The sequence below is a fragment of the Telmatherina bonti genome (genome assembly GCF_933228915.1).
Source record: "Telmatherina bonti genome assembly, chromosome: 1".
Taxonomy (NCBI): domain Eukaryota; kingdom Metazoa; phylum Chordata; class Actinopteri; order Atheriniformes; family Telmatherinidae; genus Telmatherina; species Telmatherina bonti.
The window spans coordinates 43,088,688-43,107,969 of NC_136619.1; the positions used below are offsets into that span (position 1 = coordinate 43,088,688).

Consider the following 19,282-nt stretch of genomic DNA (forward strand, 5'->3'; position numbering starts at 1 on the left):
GTTTGGATCCAGGAACTCTTTAAGGCCTTGGCAGAGGTTTACGCTCTCTGAGTGTTTTTTCTGGGTATCTTGTGAATTTCACAGTTTTGTTACAATACTTTATTTTCAGACTTTGTACAACTGTATCTTTATATTGTTAAATTAATCAATGTAAATAAAAGAAAGAGTCAGCTGTAGTCAAGAGAAAGCAGTAACTATTCCCGTATGTTGTTCAGCATACGGTTGCAATAACTGGCGAAATATTGAAAGCAGATCATGTGGAATTACATTTCACAAGGTTGAATAATAATTTATTTGGCCAGATAAAAATAGATAGACAAATCCAAATGCATCAATAAACAATGAAACATGTTAGTAGCAAGTTCATTTATACATTTATTTCCATTGTAGCTATCTTGTCTTAGTTAAATAGAATTATAAAAATATTTTAGCATAAAAGCACGTCGTTTTTTAATGTTTTACAGTGATCTGTATCATAACAATATCTCTGCCCTTTGTAACAAACCCAACCGTGGTAAAATTTGTGAAGTTATTGTTGTGGTTGGACCTACACCTTTCAGATAAATGCCTTGGAGGCGCATGGGGACCCATCTAAGATGGCGGCGCGATGAGCTCGTCTGGGCAGCGTGATGCGGCGTCTATGTATGTTATGTCTATGAACCCATCTTCCATTTTACGGTACTGTCTTTACGACACTGCCTCTGGCCCGACGGCAGTCGGTTGCCACAGCGACCTGCAACATGGCAGCGGCGTCGCAGAGTCCTGGCGTGGAAGCGGATTTAACGGGGAAACCGGAGGCTTCGGCGGCGGGAGGAGAGAAGCCGGTGTGTCTGCTGGTTCTGGGCATGGCGGGTTCCGGGAAGACCACCTTCGTCCAGGTGAGCTCTCGACAGTTAGCGCGTGCTGCGTGAAGGATGCTGCGTGGATCCGTCTAATTCCTGAAGCCCCCACGCAGCTTTCCTGTCACGAGGGGGGGGGGGGGGGGGGGATCATCACGGATTGATAAATATGATTGATTTGGTGGTTATTTCTAGTTTCGGCTCCTGCTTTCTTCTTTTTCAGTAACAGATGTAGAACTTCATCATTGTCAGTGACGTCATGTCAAGTGTGTTTTGTGTTCTGACGTCAGTGTGTGTCCTGCAGAGGCTGACGGCTCATCTCCACTCCCTGAAATCCCCCCCCTACGTCATCAACCTGGACCCTGCCGTGCACGAGGTTCCCTTTCCGGCCAACATCGGTGAGACCCGTCTATTTCCTGGACACCTGTTTGCACCAGAGCGCACCTGTATCTACCCGTGCGCAACAGAGCATAACATTGCGTACCTGTGCGAATCTGTGTGCACCAGAGCGTACCTGTATGTACATGTGAGCACCTGTGTATACCTGTACGTACCTGTGCACATCAGAGCATACCTGTGTGTACCAGAGTGCACCTGTGCGTACCTATGCGTACCTGTGTGTACCAGAGTGCACCTATGCGTACCTATGCGTACCTGTGTGTACCAGAGTGCACCTGTGCGTACCTATGCGTACCTGTGTGTACCAGAGTGCACCTGTGCGTACCTGTGTGCGGCTTGTTCATGCGTCCTCTCCACCGCAGACATCAGGGACACGGTGAACTACAAGCAGGTGATGAAGCAGTACGGCCTGGGACCCAACGGCGGCATCGTGACGTCTCTCAACCTGTTTGCGACACGGTTCGACCAGGTGATGCAGTTCATTGAGAAGAAGCAGCAGAACCACCGGTCAGTAAAGTTGTGTTCCGGCGCTACTTCTCGGAGCTGCTCCGGCCAATCAAAACACAGTGTGTGTCCACCCGCAGGTACGTCCTGATGGACACGCCGGGACAGATCGAAGTCTTCACCTGGTCGGCGTCCGGCACCATCATCACCGAGGCTCTGGTGGGTCGGCTCGCCGTCCGTCCGTCATGTTGGATGTGAGGTGTGTGTGTTTGAAGCCGGTGTGTTTGTGTGTCTCAGGCGTCGTCCTTCCCCTGCGTGGTGATCTACGTGATGGACACGTCGCGCAGCGTCAACCCCGTCACCTTCATGTCCAACATGTTGTACGCCTGCAGGTACCGGTGTGTTGTCTGAGCACGGTGTTGGTGTGAGCGGTTCCGGGTGACTCACCTGGACCGGTGTCTGTCTTCCAGCATCCTCTATAAGACCAAGCTGCCCTTCATCGTCGTCATGAACAAGGTGACGTCATTGTCCCTCGCCGTCCTCCCTCGCCGTTTGCTGCGGCGTGTTGTTGTTGACAGTTTCTGGTCTGTCTGCAGACGGACATCGTCGACCACAGCTTTGCAGTGGAGTGGATGCAGGACTTCGAGGTCTTCCAGGACGCTCTGAACCAGGAGACTTCCTACGTCAGTAACCTGACCCGGTCCATGAGCCTGGTTCTGGATGAGTTCTACGCCAACCTGAGGGTAAAATGGCCGCTGCGGAGCAGCGATGGTGGGGACGTGAGCAGTTCAGTGGATTTGTTGATTGGTGGCAAAATTTCAGATCATAGTGGCGGTCATCTGGGTCCAGATCAGGCTGGTTCTGCAGCACCGGTTACCGTGGTAACCTGGTCCGGATCAGACTGGTTCTGCAGCACCAGTTACCGTGGTAACCTGGCCTGCAGCTTATACTGGTTCCTCAGCTTTAATGGGCTTATTGTGCTGTTTGCCTTACTGGCCACCGGGGGGCGGCATTGATCTAAAGGATGAAAGCTCCGCATGGTCCAGCGTTTCCATGGAAACAGGCCAAACAGACCAGTGGGAAGTCCTTAAGTCCTTGTGTGTCTTTTGCTGTTTTGGGGTCACATGATCAGAACCGTAGGTCTCCTCCTTGCAGGTGGTGGGCGTGTCCGCCGTTACAGGAAGTGGACTGGACGAGCTGTTTGTTCAGGTGGAAGATGCTGCTAAAGAGTACGAGAGGTGAGATCTCCGTCCAGCTCCTCCTGTAGCTAGGGCTGGGTATCATTCAGAATTTTTCGATACTGGTACCGGTACTGATACCTTCACTTCAATACCGGTTCATCAATGATACTTTTTTCACTTTTTTCGATACTTAACAAAAATAAAATGACACATTATCAATAAAGTCTGAGTTTTATTTTTCAGCTTTGGCTTTCTTACACTCAAAAATTAGTTTTCCAACATCAATTTAAATGCAAATTTTTAGTGCAAAAGAACAGTTGTAAACAAGTTCCAAGGCAGCATCTGGTGCTCATTGCTGCAGACTAAACACCCTCAAACTTTAGTGAGGCTTTACTTAGCAATTCTTTTTCAGGAAAATTAGCATGTCTGCTTTCTCAGGTAGGAGACATGCACGCCCCAGGCTGATGGTGTCCCCAGCAGTAGAAAATGTACGCTCTGAGGGTGTGGATGATGCTTGCACACAAAGATACCTAGTTGCCAAGTTTGATAATATTGGCAAAGTATCCCTCACATTCCACCACCAGGTTACTGGATTCACTGAGGTTAGGGTGGATGGCAGATCCCTGTAATGCTGTATTTCTCTCTGAATTGTCTGTGCGGTGGTTAGAGTATCCTCTTGTCTCCTTTCAACTGCCATGTCCTCGTCAGCAAATAGCTCCTCAAGGGCAGAGAGCTTTGGCTTCTTCTGGAAACAAGAAAAACAAAGAAAATAGAGAAGCAAAAGACAGTCAGCCTTGGTGCCAGTCAATTTTCTTAAAATAATAAATGGGGGAATATATTTAAAAAAAAAAAAAAATATATATATATATATATAAATAAAAATAACCATTCATGCTATATTACCACTGTTGCTACTGCAGCTGTACAGTCTTCATCAGAGTCATCATTAACATGGTCACCAGCAATGGTTCCTTCAAGGTTCTGTTTCAAGTTCTGGGCCTGGACCCTGGTCTTTACACCCTCATTCTGTATTCAATAGATTATATGAGTCATATACACTGATATACTACAATGGAAGAGGAAAAGAATACGACCAACAACAATAAACACCTGTTGTGAGGTTCTGCTCATGAGCTCCTCCTCCAATCTGGTCCACACTCCATCGGCCACTTTAGACTTGAATCTCGGGTCTAAGGCTGTGCCCTCCTCTAAGAACTGCTTGATGCTCTCATCCTGCACAGCAAAAACATGCTGTAGTAGTTATGTCTGTTTGAGTATATTTAATGAAAACAACAGAGAAATCAGAATTATGTTACACACTTGGTATCGTTTTGAGAGGTCTTCCCAGATCTTCTCCTTTATGGACCGTGTAAAGGAAGAGTCCTCATCAGTGACTGTAAAGTGCTGCTGGAGCTTCCCCAAGATGGGTAGAATCTGGCCCAGAGTTGGACTCCTTTCAGCAGAGATGCAGATGGTTGACGTATAGAGGACCTTCATAACTTTGACAAACTGTTCTGCTTTTCTGTAATCGTCATCAGAAAGTCTCTCCAGTCTGAAAAAAGTACACATTGTTTTTTGTAGCTACAGCCTTTTGAGCACTTTAGCTTACGTTGATAATGGAGTACGGTAATATCAATGTACTTCCTTATCTACAATACCTGTCCTTCTCCATTGGTTTTTTTAAACGAGGGTCCATGGAAGCTGCCTGGATAGCAGGGAACTGCTCCAGAAATCGCTCCACCATCAGAAACAAGCTGTTCCACCTGTTCTTCACATCCAGAATGACAGCATGTTGTGGAAGACCTAGAGAGAGCATGTGTTTGGCTGTCAAATAGGTTGTCTTTGTGTAGTAGTTCAATAACTGATTTAGCCATGGAATTTTGCGCCAAGCTTAGTCTGTTTCCATTTCCAGACTTACCGAGAAGATGCTGCTTCTCTTTTAGGACAGGTTTAGCCAAGCTACACCTCTTTAACCACACCACCATAGCTCTGATTCTTCCTGCCCACCTGGAGACTACTGGTATAGTGTACAACTTTTGAGCAGCAATGTTTAGAGTATGAGCAAAGCAGCCAATTTTTCTAATGCTCTTTTTTTTTTTACTGCTACATCCATATTAGCTGCACTGTCTACAGTAATGGCAACAAGTTTTTCCTTGATATTAAATTCATCAAGAATATCCCCTATTTCCTCAGCTATTACAGCCCCTGTCTGTGATGTGTAGACTGCCCTGGTATGCAGGATTTTCTCCTTCATGGCACCCTCTCTCACGTAGTGGACTGAAACAGTCAGGTAGTGGTCCTGTGCCACACTGGTCCAGCCATCTGCAGTCACAGCCACATCCCAGACGTCTTGACATTTCCCTTCTCTACTGCATACCATGCAGGTATGAGTGTATTTGACAGAGTGTCTCTGCTGGGGGACTGATATCTGGGGTTTAGGGCCCTTATCATCTCCCTAAATTGAAATTGGAACACAAAACATCAATGATCGTATGGTTGTATTATTAATACTGCTTACTATAACATTATTAAAACATTATCTAAGCTGTAGCTGAGAGATAACTGATCAACAGTAGCTTCTGAGGCTTACTTACCTCCACCATGGAGCCTCCACTGTGGAAAAAGGCAGCAAACCTTTAACAATAAAGTTTGTAACTGCCCTGTGGCACTCTTCTTGTTTTTCTTTGGACAGTTTTCCTTTTTCAGCCAGTGTGAAAGGATTCACATTGGCTGGCCTTGTCTTCCTCCCACCATGGTGAACTGGATCAGCAGTTTCTGTGAGGAGAAAATAAACAAAACACCTAAAATAAGATGTACTCTTCAACCAATCGACCGACCTAACAGATAACCTCTTATAATGATGCTAATATCAGTCACTGTCGTTCATTTGTTAGCTTTCTAGCTATATAGCCATAAAATAAAGCTACACAATATATCCAGAATGTGATAAAGTAACATTTTAGTCATCTCGGTGCATCTTTTTAGTTGCAGTAACAATAACGTAAGTAAACAAACATAACGTTGGCCCAATTTTGCTAAACGTAAACTTACCTGTTGAAATCCCAGACACAGCGCCGTCATCGGTCCACTCGGGTAAAACGGGGTCCATTGGTGCATGTTTTGGAGGCCGCCCAGGCTCTTCAATGTCCTCAGGCGGACTTGAATGATGTGAGGACGACACATGCGGTCGACTCTTCTTGCAGTCAAACACGGAGCAACTTTCTGCCCTTAAATTGATTCCGTGCACATTCAAATGCTTCATCAAATTCGTCGTGTTACCAGCCTTAGCAACTATTTGTTTTTGGCAAATATTGCACCGCGCACTGTTGGCATCAATCTTGCTAAAATGGAGCCACACTTTTGATCTGGGAGGCATTTTTTCCCTGCTTTGATAACACACGCGCTATAGTTAGCAACACAAATACACGTGAACCTTGTGGGCGTAACCACACGGTATTGTCTCTATGTGCCTGAACCACGTGTGGCATTACAGCCAATCATCGGCAGCATTGCCAGATCTCGTTCCTGTTATTAATCCTTAAAGGCACCGAAACTTGGCACCGACAGACACGTCATATTTTGATACTGTCTAGTATAGAAGTTTTTCAGTCGGTGTAATAAAAGAATCGAAGTTCGGTACCCAGCCCTACCTGTAGCTTTCGTGGTTTTCTTTCCTGACCCCAACCTCCTTCCTCCCCAGGGACTATCGGCCGGAATACGAGCGACTCCGCAAACAGCTGGTGAGCTGCCTTCCCGTCTGTCCTCAGCCTTCCCGTTTGTCTTCAGCCTTCCCGTCTGTCCTCAGCCTTCCCGTCTGTCCTCAGCCTTCCCGTCTGTCCTCAGCCTTCCCGTCTGTCCTCAGCCTTCCCGTCTGTCCTCAGCCTTCCCGTCTGTCCTCAGCCTTCCCGTCTGTCTTCAGCCTTCCCGTCTGTCTTCAGCCTTCCCGTCTGTCCTCAGCCTTCCCGTCTGTCCTCAGCCTTCCCGTCTGTCCTCAGCCTTCCCGTCTGTCTTCAGCCTTCCCGTCTGTCTTCAGCCTTCCCGTTTGTCTTCAGCCTTCCCGTCTGTCTTCAGCCTTCCCGTCTGTCCTCAGCCTTCCCGTCTGTCCTCAGCCTTCCCGTCTGTCTTCAGCCTTCCCGTCTGTCCTCAGCCTTCCCGTCTGTCCTCAGCCTTCCCGTCTGTCCTCAGCCTTCCCGTCTGTCCTCAGCCTTCCCGTCTGTCTTCAGCCTTCCCGTCTGTCCTCAGCCTTCCCGTCTGTCCTCAGCCTTCCCGTCTGTCTTCAGCCTTCCCGTCTGTCCTCAGCCTTCCCGTCTGTCCTCAGGCTTCCCGTCTGTTCTCAGCCTTCCCGTTTGTCCTCAGCCTTCCCGTCTGTCCTCAGCCTTCCCGTCTGTCCTCAGCCTTCCCGTTTGTCCTCAGCCTTCCCGTCTGTCCTCAGCCTTCCCGTCTGTCCTCAGCCTTCCCGTCTGTCTTCAGCCTTCCCGTTTGTCCTCAGCCTTCCCGTCTGTCCTCAGCCTTCCCGTTTGTCCTCAGCCTTCCCGTCTGTCCTCAGCCTTCCCGTTTGTCCTCAGCCTTCCCGTCTGTCTTCAGCCTTCCCGTCTGTCTTCAGCCTTCCCGTCTGTCCTCAGCCTTCCCGTCTGTCCTCAGCCTTCCCGTCTGTCCTCAGCCTTCCCGTCTGTCCTCAGCCTTCCCGTCTGTCCTCAGCCTTCCCGTCTGTCTTCAGCCTTCCCGTCTGTCCTCAGCCTTCCCGTCTGTCTTCAGCCTTCCCGTCTGTCCTCAGCCTTCCCGTCTGTTCTCAGCCTTCCCGTCTGTCCTCAGCCTTCCCGTCTGTCCTCAGCCTTCCCGTCTGTCCTCAGCCTTCCCGTCTGTCCTCAGCCTTCCCGTCTGTCCTCAGCCTTCCCGTCTGTCCTCAGCCTTCCCGTCTGTCTTCAGCCTTCCCGTCTGTCCTCAGCCTTCCCGTCTGTCTTCAGCCTTCCCGTCTGTCCTCAGCCTTCCCGTCTGTCCTCAGCCTTCCCGTCTGTCTTCAGCCTTCCCGTCTGTCTTCAGCCTTCCCGTCTGTCCTCAGCCTTCCCGTCTGTCCTCAGCCTTCCCGTCTGTCCTCAGCCTTCCCGTTTGTCCTCAGCCTTCCCGTCTGTCCTCAGCCTTCCCGTCTGTCTTCAGCCTTCCCGTCTGTCTTCAGCCTTCCCGTCTGTCCTCAGCCTTCCCGTCTGTCCTCAGCCTTCCCGTCTGTTCTCAGCCTTCCCGTTTGTCCTCAGCCTTCCCGTCTGTCCTCAGCCTTCCCGTCTGTCCTCAGCCTTCCCGTCTGTTCTCAGCCTTCCCGTCTGTCCTCAGCCTTCCCGTCTGTCCTCAGCCTTCCCGTCTGTCCTCAGCCTTCCCGTCTGTCCTCAGCCTTCCCGTCTGTCCTCAGCCTTCCCGTCTGTCCTCAGCCTTCCCGTCTGTCCTCAGCCTTCCCGTCTGTCCTCAGCCTTCCCGTCTGTTCTCAGCCTTCCCGTTTGTCCTCAGCCTTCCCGTCTGTTCTCAGCCTTCCCGTCTGTTCTCAGCCTTCCCGTCTGTCCTCAGCCTTCCCGTCTGTCCTCAGCCTTCCCGTCTGTCTTCAGCCTTCCCGTCTGTCCTCAGCCTTCCCGTCTGTTCTCAGCCTTCCCGTCTGTCCTCAGCCTTCCCGTCTGTCCTCAGCTTGTGTGTGTTTGACCACCAGGCGGAGGCTCAGACCAGGAGACGGCAGGAGCAGCTGGAACGCCTCAGGAAGGACCTGGGAGCCGTGAACATAGCCAGCGCTCCGTTTTCAGGTAGACCGCTCAGCGCTCTGGCGGCACTGAACCCTCGTTGTCTCCTGTTAACCTGTGACTACTTCCTGTCCTCAGAGGACGCCGACATCGCGGGACCCAGTGACTTCATCATGACACGCGGTAACCCTGACGACAGCGAGGAGGCGGAGCAGGTGGACAGCGACACAGATGACATCGACCACAACGGTGAGAAAAATCATTGAACTGTTTTTACAAGAAGTCGATAAAAGAGTAAGAAAATAATTTCTTGTCTTCTGGAATGACGCCGGCGGTGCCGATCGGTCTGCCGTGGAGCTGCAGAATCCAGTTTTCCTGGTAGAAACGTTCCACTGTAACGTGTTTCTCTGGGTTTTCAGCAACAGAGGAGAGTCGGGAGGAGGACGCCTTCGGGAACTTCCTGAAGGAGAGACAGGAAGTCTTCCGGATCCGAAACAGGAAGTGTGAGACGCCCGATGCTCCCTGACCTCTGACCTTGACTGAGACGGTTTCTGGCGCTGCTCACCTCTGCAGGGTATGGACTGTCTCCATGTTGAACTGCCCTGACTGATCAGGTGACCTCTGACCCCGCCCACTTACCGGATCAGCTGACTGCCCTCGTTGGAAAACTTTCCCGTTTGCTTCCTGTGGATGTTAGTTTGTGAAGGAACTGAAAAGGTTTGTGATGTGCAGAATAAAGCCAGCTTTACGTTTAGAACCGGATTGGACCGTCTGTTCCCACCGCCAGAACAGGTGGTTCTGTCGGCGCTGCAGTTTGGGTCCGTTCTGTCCTACTCAACCTGAAACATTTGGACCTGCCGATGCCAAACCTCGTGGCGTCGGTCAGAAGGTGTTTTAGGGTGTCTGGGCGAGTCGGAACCGCCTGTCCAATTGAGCGTCACCATGGCGGTCCGCAGATCGGCTCCACAAGCAGCGACTTTCCATTGTTTGCCAAACACACGGATGATTCCTGCTCAGCGGTTCTGTGAATCCGTTTACCAACCTGTTGGTCTTTAATCCCGACGACAGAAACGAGCCGGATCAGTCGGTTCCGGCTCCTGGTTCCTGTTTTACCTGCAGACAAGATCTTTTATATTCTACCTGATAAACTTTAGTTTCTGCAACGTGTTCCAGTAAAGCTGCGGGGGGGGGGGGTGCTGGGTTATGGTTAGTTCTGGCTCGGTGTCTGTTATGGTACCCTGCAGTACCTTAGGACCCGAGTCCCGGCGGGCCGACCCGAGCCCTGGCCAGTCGAAATGTGCAGAAATACAGGAAGTGTGTAGAAAGAACGTCTTTGCTGCCAAACAACTCAGCTGACAATTAGCTTGTTGCTGATCAATACTGAAACATCTCATTCTCCAAGACCATCGATCGGACCCGAGTTTCCCCTCGGAGCCGGTTGGGTCGAACGGAGCTTTCTGTGTGGAGTTTGCGTGTTCTTCCCATGTATGCGTGGATTCTCCCACCGTACAAAGACATGGTGTTGGGTTACCTGGTTACTCTTAGGTGTGTGTGCAGGTGAACGGTTGTCTCGGTCTTGGGGGGCTTTTCGACCGAACTGGTTCGGAGCCGGAGCCAGGCTTGGAACGGGTTCTTTGACTTTCAACCGCCTAATCACCATTCCTGGTTCTATCCTGGCACCAACTCTTTGCTGGACCAAAGTTTGGAACTACTTCACGGTGTGTGTGTCAGCAGCTAGGGGCGGGGCTACCTGGCCAAAATATGAGCGTTGAAAGTTTTTAGAAAGTTCCTTTTAACATAGTGACAAATCTAAAGAAAAAAGAAATAAACCATATGACAAACTGTTCAAAAGGGGTCTCTAGAAGCTTAAATTTATATTTAATCCTACCAAATAGGGTGGATTGCCCTCTCCGGGTCGGGAGTCAGGTCCTGCCTCAAGTGGAGGAGTTTAAATATCTTGGGGTCTTGTTCACGAGTGAGGGAAGGATGGAGCGTGAGATCGACAGACGGATCGGTGCGGCGTCTGCAGTAATGCGGACTCTGCGCCGGTCTGTCGTGGTGAAGAAGGAGCTGAGACAGAAGGCGAAGCTCTCGATTTACCAGTCGATCTACGTTCCTACCCTCACCTATGGTCATGAGCTGTGGGTCGTGACTGAAAGAAGGAGATCTCGTATACAGGCGGCTGAAATGGGTTTCCTCCGCAGGGTGGCCGGGCTCTCCCTTAGAGATAGGGTGAGGAGCTCGGTCATCCGGGAGGAGATCAGAGTAGAGCCGCTGCTGCTCCGCATCGAGAGGAACCAGTTGAGGTGGCTCGAGCATCTGGTCAGGATGCCTCCTGGACCTCCCTGGTGAGGTGTTGCAGGCACGTCCCTCTGGGAGGAGACCCCGGGGAAGACCCAGGACACGCTGGAGGGATTATATCTCTCGGCTGGCCTGGGAACGCCTCGGGATCCCCCCCGCAGAGTTGGCAAATGTGGCTGGGGAGAGGGAAGTCTGGGCTTCCCTGCTTAGGCTGCTGCCCCCGCGACCCGAAACCAAAACCGGTTCTTTGCCAGCACCGGAGCTGAACCACCTAAGCACTGGTTCTGGCACCAACACTGGTTGTTTGGTCCAAAAGCCCTGATGGCGACCCGTCCAGGTGTTCCTGCCTGACGCTGGGATGGACTACAGCTTCCTGCAGACCCTTATTGGACGAAGCAGAAAATGAATGAACCTCACCCCATCCCTTCTTGTGATTGGCTGAGACTTTTATACCCAGTCATGGCGCCCACTTGTGCTCCAAACAGGTGTTCCATGAGCGATCCTGGACTTTCCAGTTGTGTTCCAGCTTTACTGGAACGTGTTTCTGACCTCGTGGATAGACCTGGGCGATGAATCATATTTTAATCTCAGTACGATCTGAGTTTCCAACGATGATAAAACTAAAAGGGTGTGATTATTTTCCTCTCTGCAGTTTCCTCTCCTGCTGTCTTCAGCTGCTAATCGAGCGTCTCTGGCGTTGCAGCGCTGTGCTGTAAACTCCTCCCACAGCCGCTTTGCTTTCATTCAGACACTGTTGCCAACTTGGAGACTTTCTCGCTAAATCTGGAGACTTTTTTTGTTAAAAGCGAAAAATCTAGCAGCTTTTACTGGAGTTATTAGAGACTTTTCTGGTGTTTTGGCGACTGACTTGAAGACACATATTGTTCTGCAGTTACTGTAAGGAAGGAGCAGCGGGAGCCTCTCCCGTCCTAAAGCACTCCCAGGCGGCCAGTCTCAGTCGGCTCCGGCTGCAGGTCAATGTAGAATAACTGCAGTAGGTTGTGGAAGTTCACCTAAACATAGTTTATACCATTGTCAGTGACAACCGGCTGCATTATTTTCCTATACATAGTTCGGCCAGTTAAACACTGTAATATCCCTCCGTTACGGGGCGTTACCATAGCAACGCGTTAACCAGCTGGTTCAGATCAGCCGTCTTTTAACAGGTGAATGAGAGAAACGCGCTGCAGCCTGACAGCGGTTGTTTGGTATAAAACCTACATCCAGGCCAACGTAAAATAGTTTGTATGATTTAGCATGTTTAGCAAATGTAAAAAAAAAAAAAAAAATACAAATTTGTTTTAAAATGTTTACTGTGTGGGACCACGGTGGTAAAAGCGGATTAAACAACTTGTGTGTTAAACGGTTATAATGCACGACGCCAGACAAAGCTTCATATTATATATATTTTTTGCGTATATATTTGTTTTCTAAAATATGTGGAATCCTAAAGACACTGTTTAAAAGCCTGTTTAATGTTAATTATATTCATGTCAAAGTTAATTGATAATCGTGTTAAATAATCAAAATATCAGTTTCAGTCAAAATAATGATTATAATTTTTGCCCTTCTCATGTCGATTTAGTTTAATAAAGGTTAAAAAGGACTTTTAGATTCTTTTTTATTTCACTTTTCATTCTTTTCAAGTTCTTCATTCATGTCTGAAGTCTGAATGGATTCAGTTGGAGCGCCCACGCTTCTAGCACGCCGCTGCCCACGCGCTCGCTGCCATCCGGCTGCGTGGTCACACTGAACAGACGCTGACTCATCTCCTTCAGAGCTGCAGAAACATCCGGCGCTTCAACCACACAGTTTAACCCCGCAGGCTGCAGGCGTGACGCCGCGCATGTCGGCGCTCACGACTGAAACCCGACAGATGTTACAGGTTGAAGCGTCCCACCTGCTCCTGTCAGACACGTATCAATAGATTCCTGGATAATTGATTGATTATAAGGTATGATTTATAGTCTATTGATGGCTGTAAACCCTCTAGAGGAATGGATGTGATTGGTTGTCTGGTTACCTGTCCAGGTGTACCTGTCCTCTGGGGTATGCTCCACCTGGTGACCCGGAACTGGACTAATCCAAATGGATCACGCTGCAGGGATGACGGTGCAGGGGTCAGGTCCAGGTCCAGGTCCAGTAGTTAGAGGGTCAGGTCCAGGTCCAGGTCCAGTAGTTAGAGGGTCAGGTCCAGGTCAGGTAGTTAGAGGGTCAGGTCCAGGTCAGGTAGTTAGAGGGTCAGGTCCAGGTCCAGTAGTTAGAGGGTCAGGTCCAGGTCCAGTAGTTAGAGGGTCAGGTCCAGGTCCAGTAGTTAGAGGGTCAGGTCCAGGTCAGGTAGTTAGAGGGTCAGGTCCAGGTCCAGGTCAGGTAGTTAGAGGGTCAGGTCCAGGTCAGGTAGTTAGAGGGTCAGGTCCAGGTCCAGTAGTTAGAGGCTCAGGTCCAGGTCCAGTAGTTAGAGGGTCAGGTCCAGGTCCAGGTCCAGTAGTTAGAGGGTCAGGTCCAGGTCCAGTAGTTAGAGGGTCAGGTCCAGGTCCAGTAGTTAGAGGGTCAGGTCCAGGTCCAGTAGTTAGAGGGTCAGGTCCAGGTCCAGTATCTAAAGGGTCAGGTCCAGGTCCAGTATCTAAAGGGTCAGGTCCAGGTCCAGTAGTTAGAGGGTCAGGTCCAGGTCCAGTAGTTAGAGGGTCAGGTCCAGGTCCAGTAGTTAGAGGGTCAGGTCCAGGTCCAGTAGTTAGAGGGTCAGGTCCAGGTCCAGTATCTAAAGGGTCAGGTCCAGGTCCAGTATTTAAAGGGTCAGGTCCAGGTCCAGTAGTTAGAGGGTCAGGTCCAGGTCCAGTAGTTAGAGGGTCAGGTCCAGGTCCAGTAGTTAGAGGGTCAGGTCCAGGTCCAGTAGTTAGAGGGTCAGGTCCAGGTCCAGTAGTTAGAGGCTCAGGTCCAGGTCCAGTAGTTAGAGGCTCAGGTCCAGGTCCAGTAGTTAGAGGGTCAGGTCCAGGTCCAGGTCCAGTAGTTAGAGGGTCAGGTCCAGGTCCAGTAGTTAGAGGGTCAGGTCCAGGTCCAGTAGTTAGAGGGTCAGGTCCAGGTCCAGGTCCAGTAGTTAGAGGGTCAGGTCCAGGTCCAGTAGTTAGAGGGTCAGGTCCAGGTCCAGTAGTTAGAGGGTCAGGTCCAGGTCCAGTAGTTAGAGGGTCAGGTCCAGGTCCAGTATCTAAAGGGTCAGGTCCAGGTCCAGTATCTAAAGGGTCAGGTCCAGGTCCAGTATTTAAAGGGTCAGGTCCAGTAGTTAGAGGGTCAGGTCCAGGTCCAGTATCTAAAGGGTCAGGTCCAGGTCCAGTAGTTAGAGGGTCAGGTCCAGGTCCAGTAGTTAGAGGGTCAGGTCCAGGTCCAGGTCCAGTATTTAAAGGGTCAGGTCCAGGTCCAGTAGTTAGAGGGTCAGGTCCAGGTCCAGTAGTTAGAGGGTCAGGTCCAGGTCCAGTAGTTAGAGGCTCAGGTCCAGGTCCAGTAGTTAGAGGGTCAGGTCCAGGTCCAGGTCCAGTAGTTAGAGGGTCAGGTCCAGGTCCAGTAGTTAGAGGGTCAGGTCCAGGTCCAGTAGTTAGAGGGTCAGGTCCAGGTCCAGTATCTAAAGGGTCAGGTCCAGGTCCAGTATCTAAAGGGTCAGGTCCAGGTCCAGTAGTTAGAGGGTCAGGTCCAGGTCCAGTAGTTAGAGGGTCAGGTCCAGGTCCAGTAGTTAGAGGGTCAGGTCCAGGTCCAGTAGTTAGAGGGTCAGGTCCAGGTCCAGTAGTTAGAGGGTCAGGTCCAGGTCCAGTAGTTAGAGGGTCAGGTCCAGGTCCAGGTCCAGTAGTTAGAGGGTCAGGTCCAGGTCCAGTAGTTAGAGGGTCAGGTCCAGGTCCAGTAGTTAGAGGGTCAGGTCCAGGTCCAGTAGTTAGAGGGTCAGGTCCAGGTCCAGGTCCAGTAGTTAGAGGGTCAGGTCCAGGTCCAGTAGTTAGAGGGTCAGGTCCAGGTCCAGTAGTTAGAGGGTCAGGTCCAGGTCCAGTATTTAAAGGGTCAGGTCCAGGTCCAGTATTTAAAGGGTCAGGTCCAGGTCCAGTAGTTAGAGGGTCAGGTCCAGGTCCAGTATTTAAAGGGTCAGGTCCAGGTCCAGTATCTAAAGGGTCAGGTCCAGGTCCAGTAGTTAGAGGGTCAGGTCCAGGTCCAGTAGTTAGAGGGTCAGGTCCAGGTCCAGTAGTTAGAGGGTCAGGTCCAGGTCCAGTATTTAAAGGGTCAGGTCCAGGTCCAGTAGTTAGAGGGTCAGGTCCAGGTCCAGGTCCAGTATCTAAAGGGCCAGGTCCAGGTCCAGTATTTAAAGGGTCAGGTCCAGGTCCAGTAGTTAGAGGGTCAGGTCCAGGTCCAGTAGTTAGAGGGTCAGGTCCAGGTCCAGTAGTTAGAGGGTCAGGTCCAGGTCCAGTATCTAAAGGGTCAGGTCCAGGTCCAGTATTTAAAGGGTCAGGTCCAGGTCCAGTAGTTAGAGGGTCAGGTCCAGGTCCAGGTCCAGTATTTAAAGGGTCAGGTCCAGGTCCAGTAGTTAGAGGGTCAGGTCCAGGTCCAGTAGTTAGAGGGTCAGGTCCAGGTCCAGGTCCAGTATCTAAAGGGTCAGGTCCAGGTCCAGGTCCAGTAGTTAGAGGGTCAGGTCCAGGTCCAGTAGTTAGAGGGTCAGGTCCAGGTCCAGTAGTTAGAGTGTCAGGTCCAGGTCCAGTAGTTAGAGGGTCAGGTCCAGGTCCAGTATCTAAAGGGTCAGGTCCAGGTCCAGTATTTAAAGGGTCAGGTCCAGGTCCAGTAGTTAGAGGGTCAGGTCCAGGTCCAGGTCCAGTATCTAAAGGGTCAGGTCCAGGTCCAGTAGTTAGAGGGTCAGGTCCAGGTCCAGTAGTTAGAGGGTCAGGTCCAGGTCCAGTAGTTAGAGGGTCAGGTCCAGGTCCAGGTCCAGTATCTAAAGGGTCAGGTCCAGGTCCAGTAGTTAGAGGGTCAGGTCCAGGTCCAGTAGTTAGAGGGTCAGGTCCAGGTCCAGGTCCAATATCTAAAGGGTCAGGTCCAGGTCCAGGTCCAGTATTTAAAGGGTCAGGTCCAGGTCCAGTAGTTAGAGGGTCAGGTCCAGGTCCAGTAGTTAGAGGGTCAGGTCCAGGTCCAATATCTAAAGGGTCAGGTCCAGGTCCAGGTCCAGTATTTAAAGGGTCAGGTCCAGGTCCAGTAGTTAGAGGGTCAGGTCCAGGTCCAGTAGTTAGAGGGTCAGGTCCAGGTCCAGTAGTTAGAGGGTCAGGTCCAGGTCCAGTAGTTAGAGGGTCAGGTCCAGGTCCAGTAGTTAGAGGGTCAGGTCCAGGTCCAGTAGTTAGAGGGTCAGGTCCAGGTCCAATATCTAAAGGGTCAGGTCCAGGTCCAGGTCCAGTATTTAAAGGGTCAGGTCCAGGTCCAGTAGTTAGAGGGTCAGGTCCAGGTCCAGGTCCAGTAGTTAGAGGGTCAGGTCCAGGTCCAGTATTTAAAGGGTCAGGTCCAGGTCCAGTAGTTAGAGGGTCAGGTCCAGGTCCAGGTCCAGTATTTAAAGGGTCAGGTCCAGGTCCAGTAGTTAGAGGGTCAGGTCCAGGTCCAGTAGTTAGAGGGTCAGGTCCAGGTCCAGTAGTTAGAGGGTCAGGTCCAGGTCCAGTAGTTAGAGGGTCAGGTCCAGGTCCAGTAGTTAGAGGGTCAGGTCCAGGTCCAGTAGTTAGAGGGTCAGGTCCAGGTCCAGTAGTTAGAGGGTCAGGTCCAGGTCCAGTAGTTAGAGGGTCAGGTCCAGGTCCAGGTCCAGTAGTTAGAGGGTCAGGTCCAGGTCCAGTAGTTAGAGGGTCAGGTCCAGGTCCAGTAGTTAGAGGGTCAGGTCCAGGTCCAGTAGTTAGAGGGTCAGGTCCAGGTCCAGTAGTTAGAGGGTCAGGTCCAGGTCCAGTAGTTAGAGGGTCAGGTCCAGGTCCAGTAGTTAGAGGGTCAGGTCCAGGTCCAGTAGTTAGAGGGTCAGGTCCAGGTCCAGTAGTTACAGGGTCAGGTCCAGGTCCAGTAGTTAGAGGGTCAGGTCCAGGTCCAGTAGTTAGAGGGTCAGGTCCAGGTCCAGTAGTTAGAGGGTCAGGTCCAGGTCCAGTAGTTAGAGGGTCAGGTCCAGGTCCAGTAGTTAGAGGGTCAGGTCCAGGTCCCTGTTGCCTCTCCTCCTCCCATCACGACCCACTGGGCGGTTGCCAGAGAATTTCCTGTATTTTAAAACCCAGAACTTGAAAGGCAGGGTTCCGGTCCGGGTCCCGTTCAGCGAGGCCGGCTACGGTCCGGGTCCCGTTCAGCGAGGCCGGCTCCGGTCCAAGTCCCGTTCAGCGAGGCCGGCTCCGGTCCAAGTCCCGTTCAGCGAGGCCGGCTCCGGTCCAAGTCCCGTTCAGCGAGGCCGGTTCCGGTCCAAGTCCCGTTCAGCGAGGCCGGCTCCGGTCCAAGTCCCGTTCAGCGAGGCCGGCTCCGGTCCGGGTCCCGTTCAGCGAGGCCGGTTCCGGTCCGGGTCCGGTGGTTCAGGTCGTGCAGCTCCGGTCCGGGTGGTCTGGTCTTTCTGTCTCCTGGTCATGACATCACAGGTTGATGAGCTCACTGTGGTGACCTCATCCTCTAAACTGAAAGATGACGTCATCTCATCTGCAGTGTTCTGCTTAGCCCCGCCCCCTATTTTATTCTATTCTATTCTTTATGTTGCAAAACATTTCAGTAAAACAATTTTCCATCTGCCTGGTTTGACTTTCTCTCTCTCCTTCTCTCCCTCACACACACACACACACACACACACACACACACACACACACACAGAGCCAGGAGGTGTGGATGTGAAAGCTCACAGCTCATTGGCTGCAGATGACATCATCTTTCTGCAGCTCTGCCCCCCCTCCCATTTGCGGCACAGAGCCGACCAGATCACATGACTACCCACTGTCGCCACGGCAACCTTGAAGCTTCGTTCCAAATCCAAACTCATGTAAAAATGTTTTATTTTCTTAAAATGTATTTTATTCTTTTTGTTGCAAATTTATTCAAGAAATAAAGAAATAAAATAAAAGATTTCTAGTTTTTATTAAACCTGCTTTGATGTTCGTTTTACTTTGAACTCCTGCTGCAATGCATTGTGGTCCAATTGGACCAGGGTGGAGGACCTGGTGGAGGACAGGGTGGAGGACCTGGTGGAGAACTTGATGGAGGACAAGAGGACCTGATGGAGGACCTGGTGGAGAACTTGATGGAGGACAGGGTGGAGGACCTGGTGGAGGACAGGGTGGAGGACTTGATGGAGGACCTGGTGGAGAACTTGATGGAGGACAAGAGGACCTGATGGAGGACCTGGTGGAGGACAGGGTGGAGGACCTGGTGGAGAACTTGATGGAGGACAAGAGGACCTGATGGAGGACCTGGTGGAGGACCTGATGGAGGACAGGAGGACCTGGTGGAGAACTTGATGGAGGACAAGAGGACCTGATGGAGGACCTGGTGGAGGACCTGATGGAGGACAGGAGGACCTGGTGGAGAACTTGATGGAGGACAGGGTGGAGGACCTGATGGAGGACAGGGTGGAGGACCTGATGGAGGACAGGGTGGAGGACTTGATGGAGGACAGGAGGACCTGATGGAGGACAGGCTGGAGAACCTGATGGAGGACTTGATGGAGGACAGGGTGGAGGACAGGAGGACCTGATGGAGGACAGGCTGGAGAACCTGATGGAGGACAGGGTGGAGGACTTGATGGAGGACAGGGTGGAGGACCTGGTGGAGGACTTGATGGAGGACCTGATGGAGGACAGGAGGACCTGATGGAGGACAGGGTGGAGAACAGGAGGACCTGATGGAGGACAGGGTGGAGGACAGGAGGACCTGATGGAGGACAGGGTGGAGGACCTGGTGGAGGACTTGATGGAGGACCTGATGGAGGACAGGAGGACCTGATGGAGGACAGGGTGGAGAACAGGAGGACCTGATGGAGGACAGGAGGACCTGATGGAGGACAGGGTGGAGAACTGGAGGACAGGGTGGAGGACAGGAGGACCTGATGGAGGACAGGGTGGAGAACAGGAGGACCTGATGGAGGACAGGAGGACCTGATGGAGGACAGGAGGACCTGGTGGAGAACCTGATGGAGGACAGGAGGACAGGGTGGAGGACCTGATGGAGGACAGGGTGGAGGACTTGATGGAGGAAGGGAGGACCTGATGGAGGACAGGAGGACAGGGTGGAGGACCTGATGGAGGACCTGGTGGAGGACTTGATGGAGGACAGGGTGGAGGACTTGATGGAGGACAGGAGGACCTGATGGAGGACAGGCTGGAGAACCTGATGGAGGACCTGGTGGAGGACTTGATGGAGGACAGGGTGGAGGACAGGAGGACCTGATGGA

The 19,282-nt window shown here is 51.5% G+C and overlaps 1 protein-coding gene across 2 annotated transcripts; it reads left to right on the plus strand.

Moving 5' to 3' along the window:
- Positions 1–728: 728 nt before the first annotated feature.
- Positions 729–17,956, plus strand: gpn1 (GPN-loop GTPase 1). Of its 2 annotated transcripts, none has more exons than XR_013771427.1 (13): positions 729–878; positions 1,144–1,237; positions 1,601–1,745; positions 1,823–1,901; positions 1,980–2,074; positions 2,153–2,198; positions 2,279–2,425; positions 2,838–2,920; positions 6,564–6,603; positions 8,553–8,643; positions 8,719–8,829; positions 9,000–9,297; positions 17,710–17,956. XR_013771427.1 is itself a non-coding variant. In XM_079245404.1 (13 exons), the coding sequence occupies exons 1-12, from the start codon at positions 741–743 to the stop codon at positions 9,104–9,106; spliced, it is 1,176 nt and encodes a 391-aa protein (XP_079101530.1). In that variant the 5' UTR covers positions 729–740; the 3' UTR covers positions 9,107–9,154; positions 17,710–17,956. The 2 variants fall into 2 exon arrangements, 1 of the variants encoding a protein (XP_079101530.1); XM_079245404.1 differs by having other exon boundaries at positions 9,000–9,154.
- The last annotated feature ends 1,326 nt before the right edge of the window (positions 17,957–19,282 follow it).

Coding starts and splice junctions, on each gene's coding strand:
- gpn1 (XM_079245404.1), top strand. CDS start 741: ATGGCAGCGGCGTCGCAGAGTCCTGGCGTGGAAGCGGATTTAACGGGG. Junction 879..1,143: donor GGAAGACCACCTTCGTCCAG/GTGAGCTCTCGA, acceptor TGTGTCCTGCAG/AGGCTGACGGCTCATCTCCA. Junction 2,199..2,278: donor TCATCGTCGTCATGAACAAG/GTGACGTCATTG, acceptor GTCTGTCTGCAG/ACGGACATCGTCGACCACAG.